Source organism: Notothenia coriiceps, unplaced genomic scaffold, assembly GCF_000735185.1.
Source record: "Notothenia coriiceps isolate Sejong01 unplaced genomic scaffold, NC01 NC01_scaffold00003305, whole genome shotgun sequence".
Taxonomy (NCBI): Eukaryota; Metazoa; Chordata; class Actinopteri; order Perciformes; family Nototheniidae; genus Notothenia; species Notothenia coriiceps.
The window spans coordinates 148987-170535 of record NW_011336006.1 but is presented as its reverse complement, the minus strand read 5'-3'; the positions used below and the strand labels follow the sequence as shown (position 1 = coordinate 170535).

Sequence of the window (21549 nt, the reverse complement as noted above, 5' to 3'; positions counted from 1 at the left end):
GTACGTAGTTATCAATGAGGTCTCTAAACTTTAAGGCTTAGCAACAGTGTCTGGCTGTTCCTTCAGCGGTCCCTATAACGTTGGTTGGCCAGGTGCAGGTACAGACAAAGCAGGCAGTGACAGTGATGATGCCGCAACACCGCTGGGACTGGTGCCCCAGCCCAGCAGAACACTGCCCTGATTGTGTAAGCGTCTGGGCCTCCATCAATGCCCTGTTTCAAAGCCCTCTGGGTGGTTATCAGCCCAATAGCCCAATCCATCATAGGCAGGTCATATATATTTTACCTTCTTTGGATGACAATGGCTGGTATGATGGAAGCAAGGTTGATCCTTTAATTGTCAGTTTAATCGTTTTTTAGCCATGCAGCCTGATTTTGGATATACGTTTTAACACCTTTAATTATCCAAACAAAAGACGCTCCGTGGAGTTGCCGATAAAACCGTCTTTACTCGGGTGTTGCTATAGCAAGCTGCTTAGTGTAGGCCTGTCAGCAGAGAGAGCATTAAACCTGAAAGGACCCAATTGGTTAGTTTCGCTGCATTTTGCCTCTGCAAGCTATCTGCATGCATTGGAGTCCTAAAGGTTTGTTGTATAGTCTTTGATGTCTGCGAGGTATGGCAGAATGGAGTGGTCATCGTATCTTTCGTAGAGAGTAGATAAACATGAAAGACTTGTCAGGTACTTAATGATGTGTATTAGTGATGGGCAGATGTTTATTAAGATCGCCTATCTGGCCTTGTTTGTAAGATGGTGACATCCTTTTTCCCATGCCCCGTTTCAGAGTTGGGAACACTCTGGAACTAGGACAGTTGCTTTTAAATGTAGCTCCAAAAACCCCTCCGCTGCAGAGAGCAGTTACAGGCTGGAAGTGCCAGGAGTGGGCAGTACTCAAGTGTTAAGAACTTTCTATCCCCGGAAGAAACTTGTCAGAAGATGATCCATTCTGATTCTCAGCTTTGGTGTGGCACGTTATCGACGGGAGTCACAGGAACACTGTTTTACATCTTTCCTAGATCCCACAGATGGTGTTTAGCAACGTTTTATGTGGATGTTAGGGACACATATTAAGAGCAGTAAAAAGGGTAGTTGCTTGTGCCACTACATCTAAATCTAGTCTCTGTGCTTACTCTGAATATTTGTTATTATTATTGTAGATGAGCCAATCAGCCCCAGTGTGGACCGGGAGGCCGCTCCCATTCCACCCTCCGCTGTGATATCTGTTGCACAATCCATAACTACAGGCCCCTCTTCTCCAGACTCACCATGCCCTCCTATTCGCCGACAGCTGTCACATGACCAAGGTAAACAGATTGGGTTGGTTTATTTCAATCAAGGCTTTGCTTTACAGAATGCCTTGTTGGAAAAGGAAATGACTGAGATTTAAGATTCATTTTTTTCCATGAATTTATCTTAGTGAAAACAATCTTTTCTAACTTTGTTTTTTTAACGTTTATATAACATGAATAACGATTGAAACATTTTCTCATTAACTTTAACCAATAACAATTACATTTGCTTTTTACATATAACTAGTTACTTCTCAATACTGGTTAAAATAAATATTGACATGTGTTGTTTTTTTTGACTGTATAGAGTCCCTGAGAAGTGCTTTACTGGAGTCTGATACAGCCAGTAAAACAGAGCGGTCCAAATCCTACGATGAGGGTCTGGACACCTACCAGGACGAGGGCAGAAGGTCAGTGCATACTAGGATTAGGCCATTGCTCGCATTTTATTCTCATTTTATTGGATCTGTCTGACCTTGTCTCTGACTTGAATTCTGAATGTTTCTGTTACTTTTTTAGGAGATCTTCCAGTAAGAATATGCCAAGTTTTAGGGGCCTGAGGAAGGTAACCAACTATTTTATTTCTCACAGCACGCTAGATTTTATGTCATTATGCATTCGATTTTTCATTATTTGGTCAGAATTGTCATTGAAATGCACCTGAAATGTCCAGCTTGCTTGCAGTCTATAAAAGCATTTGCAAATTAAAATGGAAACTGTAATTTTCTTCAAACATTTAAACTTGGAACTCATGACATTTTAACAAATGTATATTTTACTGTAAAAATGTGTCAACATATGGAATTTGTTGCTAAATATATCAGCCCTTTTTATGTTCTCATTCATTTAAAGAAGTGCGTTAATCTCCTGGATTTAGTGTCCCCCTCTCAGTTTACCCTCTCTGGCTTCCTTGGGAAGATTTTTGAGACAAAGATGTTTAAATGTGTTATTTATAAGCATGTCCCGTTGACCATGTAACTTTGACTTCCCAAGTTTAATTAGCCTAGAATTTCTTAAAGCCTCAAGTCTTCCTCTCTCACTCCCCCAATGTTTTATGTCACACTGAACTGTCTACCAATAAGGAGTAAAACGCGTCATTAATCCACGCTTTCAGGCTCTGGACGGTAATAAATCTTCTGATTCTGGATCTCGAAGGGATTCGTCCGCTGATATCTTTGTTGATTCCACAAGAGAAGGGTTCCTCAATTTCAGGCAACTTAGTACAGATAAAAATAAGGTATGCCTTTTATACACCTGCCTTCATTTATCAGCAATATATTACTCATGTTTTGTTTTGTGTTTTGCAACGTGTAAGTATTTCTCTCTTGTCTCCGTGCCTCTGCAGCGTGTTGGTGGAGGAATGAGATCATGGAAGCCGATGTATGGTGTTTTGAAAGGTTACATCCTAACCCTCTACAAGGACAGGAAGGATGCACAGTCTCATGCTTCGACGCCATCGGACGAGGAACCACTGCGAATCAGCATCAAGGCCTGTCTGATTGACATCTCCTACAGCGACACACGACGCAAGAATGTGCTGCGACTCACCACCTCGGACTGCGAGTATTTGTTCCAGGCAGAGGGAAGAGACGACATGCTGCACTGGATCAGAGTCATTCAGGAAAACAGTAACCCCGATGAAGAGGTGCGTTCTAGCAAGGAAACACGTTTACAACCACATGATGATCGCTCATAGTATCACCTCCAGCTAAAATGATGGAAGTCTTGAGAAATGTAAACCCTATAGGCAAGATATTCATCCTCTCAGAAAGTGAAATGTGCTCAGGGCACTGCATGGCACTTGTTGTTTAGAGTTACATGAACAAAACAAGGAACCAGACTACACTGTAGTTTTGTAGAAATTCCAGGGGCACCAATCACTTTGCAATAAAGTGTAATTAGAAACTTACTTACTTACAAATACAGGTAGCTTTGCTTGTGGTGTGAGGGAAACATTTCAGACTGAGCCAAGCAGTAAGCTGCTTTTCAGCCAGACCTCATTTACTGAAAACTCCTGAAAAGAATTCATTTATCTGAGAAGGAGGTCTTAGAGCACATGGAAGCAAGGGAGAATCAAATGTACATATTGCAGTACTTGTTGTAGTAAACAATGCACTTTATCAGCATTGCCCTTTCCCCCCCCCACTGATCTCAACATTAAATCCATTCATAATGTGGAATGTTTATATAAAGACTCCTGATAAAATGTCTGTATCCAATCATGTTATAAAATGACATTCAAGGCCTTCTATAGACAATGACTTTGTTGGATTAACAAGGAATATCAAGTAATTAACAATTGTTTACTGATATTAAAAGTAAATTGAACTGTTTTTAATCTAGAATAAACAGTTTTAAAAGTGTACTTTATATGACGACTGTCCCTAATGTTTGTCTGCTGTCTTTACAGAATGCTGCTGTAACAAGTCAGGACCTGATCAGTCGAAAGATCAAAGAATACAACATGATGAGGTATGCAGGACGCCACATCTCCAGCACATATCTACCCGTTTTAATAGTGTGCCTAACCTAATGTAATATGTCTGTATGTTCTTTGTTGCTATCTTTCTGTATCAGTACGCCCAGCAGCAGATCTGAACCTTCTCCAAAATCCTCCCGCCAGTCCCTGAGTATCAAACAAGCCTTCCTGGGGGGTAAAGAAGGCAAGAGCCACAGCCCTCATTCGCCTAGAACAGGAGACGATCGAAGGGCGCTGAAAGGTAAACACACCAGCTCTATTTAGTGTGCTTAGAGGGCATTTCTAATGACAGGTGGCTCATTTATTTAGTTATGTGCATATATTTTTCTTTGCTCTGTCAGAAGACTCCAGTCCAACACGGGACAGGGCTGCTTGGAAAATTGGCATTGCAGGAATCATGAGGAAACCCTTTGAAAAGAAGACTCCAGCTGGGGTCACGTTTGGGGTGCGGCTTGATGACTGTCCAGCTGCACTTTCGAACAGGGTGGGTCTCATCCTCTCTCCATGGATTGGAATAGAAAATGCTCCTGTAGTTTAGCATTCAGGGGTTGTTTATAGCATCTTGCTTTCATGCACATAGGCCTGTCACAAAGACTGTTAGACAATTTGTATGACATCCATGGACACGACCTCAATCATTTCTGCAGACGTCAATATTGAACGTTGTGTTTACTTTCTTGTTGGTTTACATAAGAATCCCACCATGATGCCAGAATAAACAACAAGGCTTTCCCCTAACATTATTTGACATTGCGTAGACTAAGGGCGCATTCACACCTAATAGTCCGCTTCTCTGGTGCGCACCAGACCACAGTTTGTTACGTTGTTTCATTTTTCAGAAGGTTCGGTTTGCGTTCACACGGGCAAAACTCAAACGGACTATAAACTTTAAACACAAGTCATGTGCACGGAAATGCTGTTCAACCATTGGTCAGACATTAAGGGGGTAAAAACGCAAATCCCGGCAATTTCTAGCGGAGCCTCCGCCATGGAGCATCGGCAGGTTATTCTCATGCTGCTGTTAATCTGGAGATCAACAGACACTAGCGGCCCGCGCATATGATTATATAATCAGACAACGTCCGTTAAAAAACATTATAACACATATAATGAGAGACGTTCTGCAGTAAGGAGGGGCGTTTCACCGACGAAGGATGTTCTTACTTTTATGTAGTTGACGGAGCATTTTTACTTCACACAACACTGTTCAACACTTCATTCTGCTTCACTCTTTAACTAAACAACCACGGATGTCTTGAAAGACTCTTTCGCTAAAGATTTTTGAAGACATCCACGTTCTTGTGACGTAAATACTACGCTTCCTATCTTTTGGTGCGGACTGCGTTCACACCAGCAATGAACCGCTCCAGAGTTCGCAAGCAAGCGCTCCGAGACCACCTATTTTAGCGGACCAGAGTCCGGTTGTTTAGTTCACTTAAGAGGTCTCGGACTGTGTTCACACCGACCCAAATGAACCGCACCAAGCGGCTAAACGCACCAGGGTTCGATTCAACCGGACTATAAAACGCTGGTGTGAATGCACCCCAGAGCGTTTTTGTCAACAGAACCTGAGAGTCCATGTCATTTATTCTTTTGGTTTTGTGTTTCATTTTTTATTTTATTGATGTGGTTTTTATTTAGGATATTAAAAAAAAAAAATGTTACTCCCATTCTAGTGTCTAAATAATCTTTTAAATGCAATAAAACTATTAACATGACAGACCTACAAAAACATAAAATATTGATTTTTCTATCAAGCCGAAGTGGTAGCTAAAATTGGTTGCCTGTCAAAGACAATAATGTGTCTATGTAATGTGTATGACACATGAATGCATGCATACAGGCTTTTATTCAATGTTCAGATTCAACATATTTGTGATTTGTCGTATCTAACGTCTTCCTGTTGTGCAGTTTGTTCCTCTGATCGTGGAGGTGTGCTGTAACGTGGTGGAGGAGAGAGGTCTGGAGTACACAGGGATCTACAGAGTGCCTGGGAACAACGCTGCCATCTCCAGCATGCAGGAGGAGCTCAACAGCAAAGGCATGAACGACATTGACGTCCAGGAAGACGTGAGTGACTGACAGTCGGGCTGCGCAGTACAGTGTTCCACTTTACTGACAACATCCATTAGCAGTGACAGATCTGTACTGTAAGCTTTGGCTTAACCCTCTCTCCATCTTTCGCTTTTCTGCAGAAATGGCGGGACCTCAATGTCATCAGTAGTTTACTTAAGTCCTTTTTCCGGAAACTTCCAGAACCTATGTTTACAAATGGTGAGATTCTGTAAATACACTGACCGTGACCAAGAAATGACAAACAAAAACTTTAATATTGTTGAATATTCTGTCTGATTCCTCTGTGTTCAAATCAAAGTAACGGTTTTTCTGCTTTATTCACAGAAAAGTATGGAGATTTTATTGAAGCCAACAGAACAGAAGAGACAGTGGAGAGATTAAAGGAGCTCAAGAGGCTGGTTAGTGAAACATCTGAAATGAGATGCATTCACTTCAATTGCATTACATTACATACTATGCATATCATTAATCACAAAACTGCTTCCCTTTTTTAATTCTTGCAGATACAAGAATTACCTGATCATCACTATGAAACTCTGAAATACCTTTGTGCTCACCTCAGGAAGGTTTCTGACAACTGTGAAATGAACAAGGTACGGCAGTTAACAGGATCTGTCAGTGTTAATGTCATTAGGTAACATCCTCCAATCCTTCCTCAATCCAGTGTCCTTTAGAGGATTATTTAATTAAACCTGACTGGCCCCGGAACCTTTCTATCTTGCTCTGTACAAGCCTGTAATAAGAACATAGTGGCAATAAAAGCACTTTAACTTTTACCTTTGAATGTGTCCTTTCCTCATCTGTTTAGATGGAGCCTCGTAACTTGGCGATAGTGTTTGGTCCTACGCTGGTCAGGACGTCTGAGGACAACATGACCAACATGGTCAATCACATGCCGGACCAGTGCAAGATAGTTGAGAACCTCATCCAGCAGTACGAGTGGTTCTTCACTGACGACGGGGACGAGGACCCTGTGGTCAGTGGCAACAAATGTTTTCCTTCTTCTTCCTTTGTTGTGATTTTATCATAGATAAAAATCGACTGTCATATACAAACCTACTATTTCTGTTCATGCTTATGGCAGTTTTATTTTAAGACAAGTTGTCATGGTTATTTATTTACAAGAGAAATTTGCATTGCCCCTTTTCACATTTTTAAATGAAATGCTTTCACTTGAATATGCTTTATTGCTGTTAATGTATACATCTTAAATTAAAATGAGACGGCTGCTAAACCACATTCATTTGAAAAGAAGCAAATCAAATAAATACAATAGTACAAAAACGTTTTGCAAAACATCTTGGTCGCCCCCTGGTGGCTGGATGTAAGTTCAGCACTTGATTTGATATGCAGCCGAGCATCAATACCACAGTCGGTCATTTAATTGTGGGAAGCCAAAAGATGAGATTGGAATTAATATTTTATTTAGTGCAGCACTATATTGCTGTTTCAAGCTGAACTAATCAATATGTTTGTATTAGCAGTGTCTCAAATGACTTTGTTGGTGGAGAACAGAACCAAGCTACTCCAATTTATGAATCCTTTCAGCCAGACAATCGATGCCGCTTTAGATACAATTAACTTGTGCATGTATTTGAGTGTTTTATTCAATCACTCACCCTCTCTCTGCTCTCTCTCCTCCTCTGGTTCCCACCTGGGTCTCTGTCTCCAGACCACAGCTGAGCAGGAGAGCACGGTGCAGTCTCAGCCCGTGCCCAACATCGACCACCTGCTCTGTAACATCGGCCGCACGTCAGCGTCACCGGGCGAAGTCTCGGGTGAGTCTCTGAGGGTTTTCTCTCAGGAGCACGGTCCAGCACCACCACAGCAAAAATATTATATTAACAGCAATACAAAATGTCATGATATTACAGTTCATTCAAATATCTGTGCAATTACTCTAAGATGGAATGTTAGAAGTGTGTTAACTCTTTATGCTGAGACGATGAACACCATGCCTCTTATCATTTGAAATGCTTTGAGCAAAACCACGTCTATTAAGTTAACATTTTATTTGTTTCTGTTCAAGCAAGCTTTTTCAGTATTCTTTCAATAAATACTTTTTAACCATTGGAAAATTATTGAAAAAGACCTTGCAGTACGTTAAGCCTTTATTTATTTGTTTGTTTTTGGATAAAAGTCTGTTTTGGTTTCGCTGTTGGTGTTATTTTTTGGCCAAATAGTTAAAGTTTATTTCCGTTCATTTCTTTGCTTTACTCTTTATTTCCTATAAGTCATTTTTTTTCTCCCTGTGCTTTACCTGTGTTGAGACGACGACTCCTTTTCTTTCAGTTCTTTTCTTCCCCTCCTCCTCGTCTCTCACGTGAACCCGGCATGTTCTTTCCCAAAGAAAACCTAACAAACCAAAAGAAACCATGGAAGTTTTAACCCTTCTGACCTCTGCCCTTCTGTGTGTAGTGTGTTGTTTTTCTCCCCTATTCCTGTCCAGCACTCACACATGACCCAATCTTGACACAGGCCAAGTGGGCGGCGTCTATCACTCGATGATGTCGCTGGTGGACTCTGTTATGTCAGTGATGGACAGCTGGGACTGTAGGAAGAAGGACGAGTGTTGTGCCCAGTGTAGCTGCCTAGTCTGCAGAAACCCGCAGCTCTTTTAAATTTGGGCGAAAGGAGGAAAAAGGATAAAAAAAGAAAGAAAGAGAAGTCGATGTTTGTCATTTTTCCTGTGGTGTGCACGTCTCATATTTAATACCCTACAATGAGGGGATACAGAGCGATGCTGCTGTACTTTCTCTGAAAGCCCTTCTGCTGTCTCTTGTTGTCTCTAAAGCTGATCGCAAGGACAAGTAGCATGGTACGGTCAACCTCAGGTTCTCTCCCGGTCATGTGGCATACTCTGTCATGATGTCTGAGGGTGGGGGTCGTAGCTGTGGGACTGAGCTGGATGTTCCCCAGCACATACACTCAAACAGACCCACACACACTACATTTTAGGTGACATGTCGATGCAGAGGCACACATGCTCTCATATGGCAGTGGACGAGCTTGTCTATATGTGGTGTTTTTTTGTTGCGACGGATAGCTTTTTGTTTCAGGTGCCTCCTTTTGTGTTGTTTTGTTTGATTTGTTGTCTGTGATGTCTTTGTCTCTGTTACATCCAACACCTACATCAGTCACTTAAATGTCCCTCACACACACCTACCCAACACACTGACAAGCACACATTTTGAACCTAATTTTGATCATTAATAGCCCATTTCCACCCAGGAACTCTTTCAGGAGCCCAGACATCTTTAACCAGAGGACGCAGGGACAAACATTTGGTACTTAGGGGGATTGGTCAAAGTCCATCTCGTAAAACAATAAGGATGCACTGGAGCCCATCCCTAACATACAGCCAAGGGTCAGGCATTCCTGATGTTAACAATAGAGACAAGTTTCGGCTTCCTTACACATCTAAAATGCTTTAAATGGGACTCTCAGATCCCCAGTTCTTGTGGCTCCATGGTTCCTGTGACTAGTTTGGTGGAAGAGGGCTATTCATCAGCTTATCTTTGTTAGCTGCAGTTTGTGTGTTTTCTTCTTTTGGCAGAGTGAGAGTTTTGTGAACTCGTTGATTTGCTTTTTTATGTTGTTGAGTATGACAGATTACATTTTTAGAAGGCCTCGCAGGAGTTTATCTAGCTTGGAGTAAGAGCAATCTTTTCATTATACTGAGGCTTGCCTGCGCCAGCTATATCGACCACGACATACACTCACTGTGACTGTTCAGCTCAGGCCCCTAACGTTTGAGCTATCTCATCACCCCCCCCTCCTCTGTGATGTCTTGAGTTGGGAAAGAATGGCTACAGCTGGTTGTAGGCTACATGTGATGCTCTGTGACTGACGTGTTTGTCCGTGATGTGCCGTCGTTCCATCGAAACATGAGCATGAGCTGCTTTTTGTGTCTTCCTGCTGGACTTTCACTTCTTCTCTCATCCATCATCTCAGGCCTCTTCTGCTGCTTCATCCACTTATTCACACAACGCTTAGTGTGGTTTCTCGTCCTCCGAAAATGTGTCGTCTGCTTTCATCCAGCTGCTCTCATTGTTCTCATCGTGTCCGTCAGTTTCACTCCGTACAAACTTTCAATCTGCCTCGCCTCGTTCTTTATCATGTTCACTGTTTAAGTCATTCAGACGGTCGGCTGACTTTTACTAATGGCTCTTTTCTCTTTGACACAGATTCAGCATGTAGTGACTCCTCTAAATCAAAGGTAACGTCCTTTTCCTGTTTTGTTTTCTTTAACTTAAGTCTTTTCAATTCATTTTCTTTGCTGTTTTTTGTCCGCCGCTTTTGATGAGTGTTGTTTCTGCACCAGCAGGGCTTGTGGGGGTCAGGGAAGGATCAGTGTAGCAAAGAGATGCTGCGCTCCTCCTTCTTCGCCAGCCGCAAACGAAAGAAGCCCAAGGACAAAGCTCAATTCAGCAGTTCAGACGACGACCTGGACGCTGTGTTCCCCAAGAAGGAGCTCCCGGGGGAGAGCCAGCAGCAGCCTCTCTGGTCCCCTGGCAGCCGGACGGGGGAGGAGGAGGAGGGGGAGGGGGAGACGGATGAAGCCAGTGAGAAGGAAAAGCTCAGGAGCAGCTCGGAGGAACAGCTTGACAAAAGCAACGTGAAAGAATCTCCTTCTAGCCGCCGGATATCGCAGCCCTCTCCCTCGCTGCCTCCAAAACACGTCTCCTCCACCCTCCACATCAGCTCCCCCTACGCCTCACCCCCCCATTCCCCGAACCTCAGCTATCGCATGCCGATGGCTCACCAGTCCTCTCTGTCGGACGCGCCTTCCAACTACGACGACACGGTGTCCGACCTCGGTACGATGAACAGCACCAGCTCCCAGGCCTCGGTGCCCAGAATGAGGCGAGCGAGGGCGGCCGCTCCGGGTCCGGAGGCGTGCCCCAGCGGGCTCGGAGCGGAGGTCTGCTCCATCACCTCGGATTACTCCACCACCTCCTCCATGACCTTCCTGACGGGAGCTGAGCTCAGCACCCTCAGCCCAGAGGTGCAGTCCGTGGCGGAAAGCCGGGGCGGAGACGACGACGCCGACGACGAGAGGAGCGAGCTCATCAGCGAGGGGCGGCCGATGGAGACGGACAGCGAGAGCGACCTGTCGGTGTTCACAGTCGGAAGATCGGAACGCCGAGAGCAGCAGGAAGCTCCTCGACCGCTCCCCTCCCACAGACTCATCGAGTGCGACACGCTCTCCAGAAAGAAAGCCGCTCAACAGAAAACCGTCAGCGAGTCGTCACTGGACGGAGCCTGGAGCGATAAAGATTCCAACAGGCTGTCGTGTGTGATGGGGTCGGGCAACGGTCGCTCCACAGGCAGCCTCAGCTCCTCGTCTCGGAGCGAGTTAGACAAGGCAGAGCCGGCGTGGAAGCTGAAGATCACCGACAGGCTGAAGGTGCGTCTGAGGTTGTCTGTGGATGACATGTTCGGCGTGGGCAGCGTGAGGAGCCGCTCCCCCGAGGGCCGCAGCAAGAAGAAGAACATCCGGCGCAGACACACCATGGGCGGTCAGAGGGACTTTGAAGAGCTGTCAGTTTTGGGAGGCTGGTCGCACGTTGGCATCGGCTCTCGCTCGGAGCTGTCGGCTGTGGACCAGCTGAAGCCGAAGTGCAGCTCTCAGGACTTCTCCATTCGAGACTGGATTGTGCGTGAGCGCCACCGCACCAGCAACCCCGAGGTCAGCCTGGACCTCTCCGACCAGCAGGGGGGGCTGTGCCGAGCAAACTCCCAGAACCTCGGAGCCTCGTCCTCCTCTGAACTCCCACCTCGTCCCGCTGAGGTGTTGAACGGGGGGGACGCCCCCCTGAGTAAAAATCTGAGCCTCTCGGCCACCGCTCACCCGCATAAACTCACAAATTCCCAGGTGGTCCATTCACGTTTCTACCAGTACCTGTGATGAGTGTTGGACGCGTGTGACTGTGTTTGTTCTCCGTCTGTGAGATGTGTACGTACTTGGGAGTCTGACAGTATAATGTCTGTTGTGTGACCAACGTTAGTGAATGAGCATGTTGTACAAAATTGTCCAGAGTGTGTGTATGTGTGTGTCTTTAACTGTTGTGTGTGCTTGTGAAAAGAGAATTACTGCACACAGGGATCGTTGACCTTGCTCATGTATAAGGCATGAAACAAAATGGTGTTTATACATTTTTTAATTTCTCTTTTATTATTTTTTTTGTTTGACAAATGACTTTGGGATGGCGCAGCAGGGGGACATCTTCTCCTAAAACAAATCCCTGTTATGCTGAAGATCGAGAGGACCTGTCGCTCGTGAAGCAATGAGCCTGTGAAGTTTGTGCAAGGAAGTGTGAACAGTGACACGAGTTAAGATTGTTTAAAGGTTTAGCTAAGTGGCTTTAAGGATAAACTGACTTTTAGAATGAATAGGAAGTAGTAAAAAGAGTTTTTAGTATTGCAGAGGAACTATTTTTGTGTAAAGAAAGTTATGATGTTCAGAGTCAGAGAGTCTCTCAGTAACCAAATGAAGAATGTACAGACATGCTTGCTGTAATACTGACTAAAAGCTTTAGATGCTTGTGTTTCACTCTAAAGCGTACATATTCCTATTTTTCTGTGTACTTGAATAGTGTTTTTTTGGTACAGCCCGTGTGGGACTGCCTACAAGCTCTCCGCTGTCAAAGGGGGCCTCTCCAAAGGTACAGAGGTGACGAGGAGACACTGGACTTATGCAAACGGAAAATAGAGTTCTTATTAATTATCCCAGTTATGTGGTTTAAAGAGCAGTGAACAACATCCCTCTGATGCAACTGTAATGCTGTGTTTTTAGTGTTCGTGCTTCACACATCTGTCAGTGGCTGGCGGTAGATTGCAAAGTGGAAAAAAAAAGTTAAAAGAAAATGGGTATTCAAATCTGAAAATCATGTTTTTTTCACAATAGGAAGTGCCTCACAATGAATTGTTAAGGGTGCCATACTGTCTTTGTTGAGATACACGAAGATGTTACTGTGAATGACATTTTTACTGTCGACTCTGTCATTCTAAGGGTTATGTAACAAAATGCCGATCTTCCATTACTTAGGCATTCCACTCCGGTCTTAACATGTTTTATACTTCTTTTTTTCTCTCCTGTTTTTCATATTTTGATTTTAACAGAACTTGAATTTTAAATATTCCTTGTAAAATAAGTAACTTAAATGTACATATACATGCCATGTTTTAGCTGCTTTACTTTTCATTTCTATCAGATTGCAGGATTTAAGTTCAGTATTGTGAGACGACGATGATGATGATGATGATGATGATGATGATGATGCTCATGAGGCCTGTTCGGGTGTTGTGGGCAGTTTGGTACTTCTCTGAGGAAAGAGGCATGAGGAAACTCTTCATCGTGCTGGACTGTGTGTACCACCGCTGTGTCCTCTGATTGTTAGAGGGGTTCGGACAGACTCCTGAAACACTGGAAATAAATTTTGTCAATGGCAGATGGTCATGAATGTTTTTTTTCCTGTCGCATTGTAGAAAATAATCACAAGAGTATTGTCAGCAAAGAAAGGCCAAACAAATCTACCAAGATTACTTTATATTGTCATTGACAAAAAGCAACATTTAGTAAACTCTTAATCAATGTTTAAAAGCAGTTATACTTTTAGGCAGTCAAAAATGATTTGAAAAAAAGCTGATGGGACAGAAGTATAATCCTGTTCCTGCTTGATCATTATTGGCAGTCTGGACAACACAATATTTCTTGATTTCATCCATCTTGTTTGTGCAACTTGGTTACATTTCTTATCTCAGAAAGTGCCAACTTCATAACATGTATTTAAACATTTTAAAGGTCCCCTATTCTACTATTTTTCAACAACATATTATAGGTCTCAGATATATTCAAAACATGTCTCTGAAGTGTTAGGCTGAAATACCAAACAGATCACCCATTTTAGCATCCCATAAACCCCTCTGTTTCAGCCCTGTTTCAAAATTGCTGATTTTGTGTCTGTAGCTTTAAATACAATTGAACTGCCACGCCCCTCTGCAAAGTGTTTGGTTTAAAAAAACACAATGGTACTGTAGGAGGAGATTCAGGTGATAAGGTGGGCAGGGGTTGCCTTATTGGCTAATGGTTTCACAACCCCAAAAACATTATGACATCACAAAGTGGCCAACATCTGAACTGATTTTCAGACAGGTTTTTGTACAGGTGGATCAAGACTAAAAGAAACAGAATCTTTTTTTATAGGTATAAAAGTTATTATTAAAGTGAAATGGCCCTTTGCTTGCACAGGAAACCCGTTAAGCCCTCAATGTTACTGCAGTACTTCTACTACACACAGCAAGGTATATACTGGTTTAGGATTTTTTTTAAACAATACAATATTGCAGCAGTCGTATGTTTGTTTGCATACTAATATAATACAAAGTGACAAAGAAAGCTACTCCAAGGTACATTTCAAAACGCTTTATATACAAGTTGCACATACAACAAAGACTTAAACAATAAAATATGTATACACTTTGTACATCAGCTGACTAGAAACCACTGACATTACTAACAGAAGTGACAAGGGGAGAGACTCGAGCCAATTCAATTTCACACACAAGTCAAAGTAACTCTCAGAATAACGAAAATTCAGCATAGTTAACTCACCAGTATGCCAGTTTGGAAGGTAAATATCAATAACTGTTTGCAAACAAAATACTCTTTACATTTCAGTCAGTATAATACCATCTTTCAAGCAGCCATACAATTATTTTGTACTCTCCATGTTTTAAGATAAAACTGTGCCATGCTTTGTGATTTAAACGTCCCTCACTCATAACTGGCTATTATTTGAGGAACATTAAATCATCTAGTTGTGAGTCTGCAGTTCAGACAAGGCCTATCCATATTTACTCCAGTATCATGTGGGCTCCCAACATGACCATTTCACCCACAGTAAGGCACAGCGACTAAAAGAACAAGAGTTCAATTCAGGAATAGGAAGAGGGAAAATATGATGTCGTAACCATTTCTGTATAGACACTTTTTTTGGAATTAAAACATTGCCCTCGTTCGGTAAAGCGACTACGGACTGATGCAGCCAGACATCCATTTAAAGACACGACACTGAACAGAGAAATTCGGAGAAACAAGTAGTAATTATACTCATGAACACAATAATCAGTAAGTTGGTTGGCAAGGTTAATGAAACTGGCAGTCTTTCAAAAGTTGAATCTCAGTTGATCTTCACAGGGGATATTTTGTGCAGTAAAGCGACCGATGAATGTGCCTTGTCACACATTTCTCAATGGACGTTATGTTGATCCTCCATTTGTCCACTAGAGGGCGAACTAGTCCATATATTCCAAAGCAGAGACGGTTCACATCTGAGATCTGTCTTTCTGACCAGCAGCCAGCGCGAGGGCAGGGGGGGGAGGGGAGGGGTTGTAGGTCGAGGCCATTCTTATTATACATCCATGGTCGAGGCCCCTTTAGCACATGCAGGTGCTTCAGAGTAGAGCTTAAATCTGATTGGACAGCAGGTGTTGTGGGTTGGCTGGGTTTGAACAATCTCTTACATGTTGTGCTGTAAAGCTGGCCAGGGGCTGCTCAGAGGAGATTAACTGTCGTCCTCCTCCTCCTCCTCCTCTGGTTCCTCCGTCAGTATCTCCGGCACCCGGAAGCACACCTCGAAGAAGTTGACCAGGGCCTGGCTCAGGTGCTGCTGCGTGCCGTCACTGTGGAGAAAGTGGCCCTCATCTGGGTAGATCTGGAAATAAATACCCAGGAATGGATTTATGGAATATTTGTATCATTCATGTTTTTTTAATAATGATTTTTGACTGATTAACTATGTGTGTAAAAATTCTACAAATTACTCGTAGTATACCTTAAAGTATCCCAGTATAGTTTGCCATTGAAATCCAAATTATTTCTCCAAAAAAGTAATTAGAATAGACCATATATTTTGTCATAAAAAGTCTTACTAAAGTATATAATAAACATACTCATAGTTTAGTATGTCTTAAAAAAGTAATACAATTGTCTTAATTATTATGTAAATATGTCGTTACAAAAATATAAGGAGCGTAGCCTACTCATTTCATTAGACATGTCATAAAATGTTATTTTTTTATAATAGTATAAATGCAATAAAAATTGTCTTTAAAAAGTTTCCCATAAAAAAGCTATACTGAAGTATGCATTAAAAAGAGATATGATGGCGCCGGGATAGCGCAAAAGGCAGCTTCGCCGCATGTCGCAACCCCTCCCTCGCTCTTTCAAGTCAATCTTTCTATCTTATCAGGGGAGAAATGCCTAAAAAAAAGTCCTTTAGTTTATCATAAAAAGGTCATAGGTCGTAGGCTATGTTGTATCATGGCTATTGTGACAACACCCTGTATCCTTGCTCTGTGAAGAAAGCAGTGCTATGTGCAACCACATGATGAATCTAGCTAGGGTTAGGGGTTCTCACAAACTCACCTGTAGAGTGTAATTAGCCTTCTTGCTGATTAAATGATTGATAAACTTGGCTGTGTGCTGGAAGTGAACCTTTTCTGTGGAGGTAGAGAAGAGATGAGACAACACATTAGGTGGTGATCACAGTTAAACAGTTTCACTTCCAGCATTATTGAGAAATATTATAGTTACCGTCAGCAGTTGGGTGAATTATCAAGTACTGCTTCTGCAGGAACAGGCCCGCTTTGTGCGCTAAACTCGCTTTCTGAAGGAAAGACAGAAAACCCCACCATATATATCATACTAACCATCTCAATAATGACCCTTAATACTTAACAAATTGGGTGTGGCATTTGGATAAGGGAAGGAAACAATAAAACCTTACCGTATATACTTGGGAATCTGTCTTTGAGCCGAGGTATCGTTCTGAGAATGCAGATGCTGCAATTTAAGAAAGAGGGAAAACAGAGTCAGGAAATGTTTGTATTCCTTCAGCATCTCTTTAACATATTCATGGTAGAAAAATACGTGGAAGCTATACCATAAAGCTCGAAATCTGTAATGGGGGAGACTGCTGCTCCGCACTTAAGTTCAGTAAACTCCTCAGAGCTCAGAAGCAACGTGGCCAAATATCCTCCATAAGCCTGAACAAAGGTAGGGGAGAAACAAATCAGGAAGTCTAATTAATTAATACGTTAGGATGATAATAATATAATGGTGTGAGCCTCTCAGGAGCCTCTTTGTGGTGCATTTTTACCTTTCCATAAACTCCCATTCGACTCTTATCAATATAAGTCTCTTTGGATATGAACCTAAAAGTGAAAGAAAACTGGTCAAACTTGCAATGTTTCGGGAATCAAAAAGGCTTTGTTTTTCCGTCATGCTTGCAGTGAAAGAAGGAGTCTGAACCTCAGTGCCTCCATCTGGTCTTTCTCCTCCAGTATTCCCAGTTTCCTCCGGACTTTGTGCAGCAGGTTGGTTCCCTGGAAGCCGCTGCCGTGGCCGTCGAAGCGGATGACGATGGTGCTGAAGCTGCTGACCAGGACCGAGGCCCAGTCCACCCGGAACTGCTCCGACACCATCTGCCCGCCGGGGGTCCCGTCCCTGTGCCAACACCACAGCCAGGTCAGCCATTTTAATGTAAGACACATTTCTCAGAGATTAAAATGATATGTGAATCATCTTTAAAGGAATACACACATGTTATCTTAGTATTCTTGGTTTCATAACCGGACAAATAGAGGGTTTAGTCAATATCACCATAAGGTGCATTTGAGACTTCCCCATTTCCAAAAAAAATAAGCTGAGATTTTCCATTAAACTTCATATTCATTGTATTAAGTAGATGTTATGCTGTTAGCAATGCATGTTGGTCAAGTTCCCACACTTTTTTATAAATTAACTGCAAGCAGACAATGTACATGCAAACAGCAAAATATACCGGGTGCTGACAGGGTGGACATTTTTGGCTAATGTTAGCATTTAATGAGCACATGGTGGACCTTCAGTTAGCAACATGATTCAGTTAGCAAGGTGACTATGTACTGTTTAACACAACATTGTACAAATAGGTTTAAAGGGAACACAACAGCAACAAGGAAATACAAGAATTAGCTTGCTGAGTAAAATAATCTAATTCACCACAACCTTATCAAACTATGAAGTTACATAAAAATTACAATGTTCACAATGAAGAATCTAATCCAGCATATACTAGTTCATATTAAATGATGTTATATTATGACACTGTCTTGTGCTGTCTAAAGCATTATGGGAAATGTATGATCCATATCTTTTAGATATTGACCCAAACTCTGGATATCCACATGTTTTAAATGATTCTGTCCTTAATAATACTCCTGTGATTCCCCTACATGTAAATGTGTGAAATATTAAACTGCTGCAGTATCCTTTTTGAACAATAATGAAAGTAAATCATAGTTAATGCACTCAAGTGTTGATAATATTCTTCGTACTGTTTCACCGATATGTCTTTGTGATAAAAACAGCAGGCGTACTCATACTCACACTAGCAGCAGTAAGGGGTAATGGGCTGTTTCTACAAATCCAGCTGGCTTCAGGATCTGCATCGTCAGAGCTACAGCAGATAAGACACGGTTACCAGATCTTATAATACAAGATAAGTGGCTGTTATTTCATCAGGATGTACTCATAGTACATTTTGTATTCGCTAATTCAACATGAGTACGTACTGTAGTCGTCTATGGTGATGGTCTTGTTATCCACTATGGGCATCTGCATTTTGTTGTACGTGTCGTTTACTCTCTCGTTTGTCTCCACGTCAAACACCTCTGCGGATTAAAAAATGTCCTTTGTTAAAATCTCTCTTTCACAAATCTTTTCATCACTAAAAACAATCATACAATTCAATAGAGTTTGCTGTGCGTGGTGAAGTTGGAGGACAACACTCACTCTGTTTATCCTCAGTTCTATAGATAGCCACACTAGGTATATTTGGACCTACATGGAACAATTCAGGGAGAAACCGTTAGCAGGAATACAGTAATAGAAGTTTGCATGCAACAAAAGGCTCAAATGCCACAAAAGTAATCAAGCCTCTGAAACTCAATCCTTTTCTGCAATCCCTGCATCGGAAACCCTGTCTCATGTTAAACAGCTTCTATAGTTAATAATCTACTTCCATCCCACGAGGAAATGGCTTATTATTTCACAATGGAGCTGCTCTCCAAAGATCCAATTAATAAAGAAAGCCACTGGCACTTTTTGGAGTTGGCCTCCTGAACAAATCAGCTTCCATAAAAATGGTAATGTTGTGCCCCTGCGATGAAGCCACAAGGGCAGAAAACCTAAAATAATGACAGTGTACCTCCATGGAATATCTAGAAAACAATAACAAAGTCTATTTTCATATGACAAATAGTAAGAAGGACACTGTCAGCATGACTGTTGGCATGCAGACAGACAATACATTTCGCTCTGTGGCTGATCAGAGGGATCCCGCAGTGGTTTGGTTTTATCTGCTAATGTCTAGCTCGATACAAGCTCTCAACCTGACGAGGATCCCTGATTCAGTTACGCTTTTTACTGAGTATGGCTCTCTGCAGACTCTCATTCTCAGGAGTGCTGCAGTGTAAAAGGCTCTCAGACTGCAGTTATAAAAATAGTCTTCACTCAAGAGATTCAAGGTCAAGGATGCTCACCTTTACAGTTGAGTAAGAAGTACCGCATGTTGTGGCTGAATGAAACGTCCACATAGCCGCAATTGGACTCACAGGACAGGCAGCAGCGGTTGAACGGAGGGATCGTGTCGGCGCTGCGGGATGGCACTGAATGAGTATCATTAACAGCACTTGGAGAAAAACACAGAAGCGCTCACAAGCTGTAAGAAAATCTGACCTGTACAAGTGCCGTCGTTTGGGGTCGTCTTCTGTGCTTAGGAAGTATCTGGAAAACATCAGAACATGAGCATTAAATAACAGAAAAACCACGACACGATACCAGCTGTTTAAAACACATCTGAATGTCTTACATGAGGTTCCTTTCATGATTGTAGGCCAGGATGCTGGTGACGTCCCAGTCTCCGGAGGTCAGAGACTGAAGGATGTCTGTGCTCGTGTTCGACTAGAAGACAGTGAAGGGCCGTTAAACACACTGTACCAAACCTTCAGCACAGATATTATAAGGGTCTTTCATTACCATAGTAGTTGACATAGAGATGTGGAAGAACTTTCCTCTCCCACCCTGAGGGATCGCTCTGGTGAAGAAGAATTTGTGTCCGTCGTGGGAGAAGAGCGGAGCTTCATTCTGCAGAGAGGGTGGAAAAACATCTGTATGTGTCCCAAAACATGCCTGCTGGGCTTTTGCATTTCCTGTTTACAAGCTCAGACACACAAAGTAAAAACTACACACGACCACAGAGGAACAATGTTCCCACCACGCACCTGTCTGTGCAACCAGCTCTCACTCTCATCCTCATGTTTCTGTATAACAAACAAAACAACAAGAGTATAATTGAAGATGATGACATTTTCCTGAATCCAAATTACATACGAATTACAGATATTGTTATGTTAATGTACTCAGCCTTAAGACTGTTCCCTCTTATGGAAGATAAGATGAATCAAAAGTATGATATTTTGAGAAATACACTACGAAGAAAGAGTATTTTCAACATTAAGCTGATAGAAGTAAATTCCAAACATTTTGAACAATTCATATTAAAAAACTGAATTTACACTTCAGTTAAAAAAAGAAAAGTTAAATCATTTTCAAAAACCGCTGGGAACAGTAATCTTTAGAAAACGTTAACAAAGAAGGACTAACAAGCAAATTTGTTAGGGATTATTTTCTGTGATTTTGGTGCACTAGCAGCAGCAGAACGGTGTTTAAGGGATTGACTCGAAATAAACCGCGTGTTCACCGTAATGAAAGGAACATGTCAAACAGAGCAGTGTTGTTTCTCATGTAGGTGTTTCTGGGCAACAATAGATGTCTGGGTACAAAGGAATAAGCCATGTCAAGCTCTAGCTACACACGGTTGTTAGTCGGCTGATTTCACACTTTGTCAAGGACACTTTGCAGGAGGCTTCACCTTAATGCAGACTCCAGTGGTAGCCTCACACAGAGTCAGGATGGAGTTGTTCTGGCCTCTGTTCAGCCAGTTGACAGCCAGTTTAGTGCTGGTGGCCCATTTCACCATGGTGATATAATACTCCCTCCTGGAAAACAAGAAAGTGAGAATGCATGTCCGGCGCTGACAACCTCTGTCGTACGTTCCCTAAAGGTCCCCTATTATACTGTTTTTAATCAATATAGTATAGGTCTCAGATAAAATAAGGAGCCACTCCCCATGCCCCTCTAGGAGATATTTGGTTAAAAAACCCAAAATGGTGCTCTAGGACAGTGCCAACAGACAGACAAATACATGATTGTCACTAAAAGCCTTGTCTATACATTACAATAAAATATCAAAAATAATTGATTCATTCATTTGAATAGAAATTCAAGTCAGTAGCTATTAGGCATAACAAGACAGAAATGTATAATTTTTTCTTTAATAGAAATGTTGCTTCTGCCTGTAAAGTGTCCAAACAGGGCTTATCTTGCGCCGTCCTTTAATTTCTTCATACAGCGGGAATCCAAATGAATTAATCATGAGTCCAATAACCATCAAAGTCACTCCAATAGTGCTCCTTAATTACGCTTTCATCCTCCTTTAACAAAATACTTCACATTCATCGAGTTTGTGACAGTAGTTGTAGCATTTTGAGACTTTGAAACTTTAATTACCGCTGTTGCGCGCCCCTCCCCCCCCTTG

The 21549-nt window shown here is 42.3% G+C and overlaps 2 protein-coding genes across 9 annotated transcripts in view; one reads left to right on the top strand and one right to left on the bottom strand.

Annotated features, from left to right (window-relative positions):
* arhgap21b (Rho GTPase activating protein 21b) overlaps positions 1-13296 on the top strand; it is a 36774-nt gene extending 23478 nt beyond the window's left edge. For 3 of the 5 annotated variants that reach the window (XM_010766324.1, XM_010766325.1, XM_010766328.1), the window contains 16 exons: positions 1156-1302; positions 1595-1697; positions 1807-1852; positions 2402-2524; positions 2633-2932; positions 3698-3759; positions 3865-4007; positions 4108-4250; positions 5678-5836; positions 5962-6040; positions 6167-6240; positions 6346-6435; positions 6651-6818; positions 7515-7620; positions 10030-10061; positions 10167-13296. In XM_010766324.1, coding sequence (XP_010764626.1) covers positions 1156-1302; positions 1595-1697; positions 1807-1852; positions 2402-2524; positions 2633-2932; positions 3698-3759; positions 3865-4007; positions 4108-4250; positions 5678-5836; positions 5962-6040; positions 6167-6240; positions 6346-6435; positions 6651-6818; positions 7515-7620; positions 10030-10061; positions 10167-11753 — 3362 coding nt within the window. In that variant the 3' untranslated portion in view covers positions 11754-13296. The remainder of the gene's footprint in view (positions 1-1155; positions 1303-1594; positions 1698-1806; positions 1853-2401; positions 2525-2632; positions 2933-3697; positions 3760-3864; positions 4008-4107; positions 4251-5677; positions 5837-5961; positions 6041-6166; positions 6241-6345; positions 6436-6650; positions 6819-7514; positions 7621-10029; positions 10062-10166) is intronic. The other 2 variants (XM_010766327.1, XM_010766326.1) reach the window with 2 other exon arrangements.
* A 959-nt stretch (positions 13297-14255) lies between these two features.
* LOC104941249 (dipeptidyl aminopeptidase-like protein 6) overlaps positions 14256-21549 on the bottom strand; it is an 88275-nt gene continuing 80981 nt past the window's right edge. For all 4 annotated transcript variants that reach the window (XM_010766323.1, XM_010766322.1, XM_010766320.1 and 1 more), the window contains 16 exons: positions 20824-20950; positions 20174-20212; positions 19929-20036; positions 19762-19853; positions 19629-19676; positions 19433-19545; positions 18684-18731; positions 18464-18562; positions 18279-18348; positions 17160-17354; positions 17008-17062; positions 16792-16894; positions 16636-16691; positions 16443-16515; positions 16275-16348; positions 14256-15561 (listed from right to left, as the gene is read on the bottom strand). In XM_010766323.1, the coding sequence (XP_010764625.1) occupies positions 15412-15561; positions 16275-16348; positions 16443-16515; positions 16636-16691; positions 16792-16894; positions 17008-17062; positions 17160-17354; positions 18279-18348; positions 18464-18562; positions 18684-18731; positions 19433-19545; positions 19629-19676; positions 19762-19853; positions 19929-20036; positions 20174-20212; positions 20824-20950 (1450 nt within the window). In that variant the 3' untranslated portion in view covers positions 14256-15411. The remainder of the gene's footprint in view (positions 15562-16274; positions 16349-16442; positions 16516-16635; positions 16692-16791; positions 16895-17007; positions 17063-17159; positions 17355-18278; positions 18349-18463; positions 18563-18683; positions 18732-19432; positions 19546-19628; positions 19677-19761; positions 19854-19928; positions 20037-20173; positions 20213-20823; positions 20951-21549) is intronic.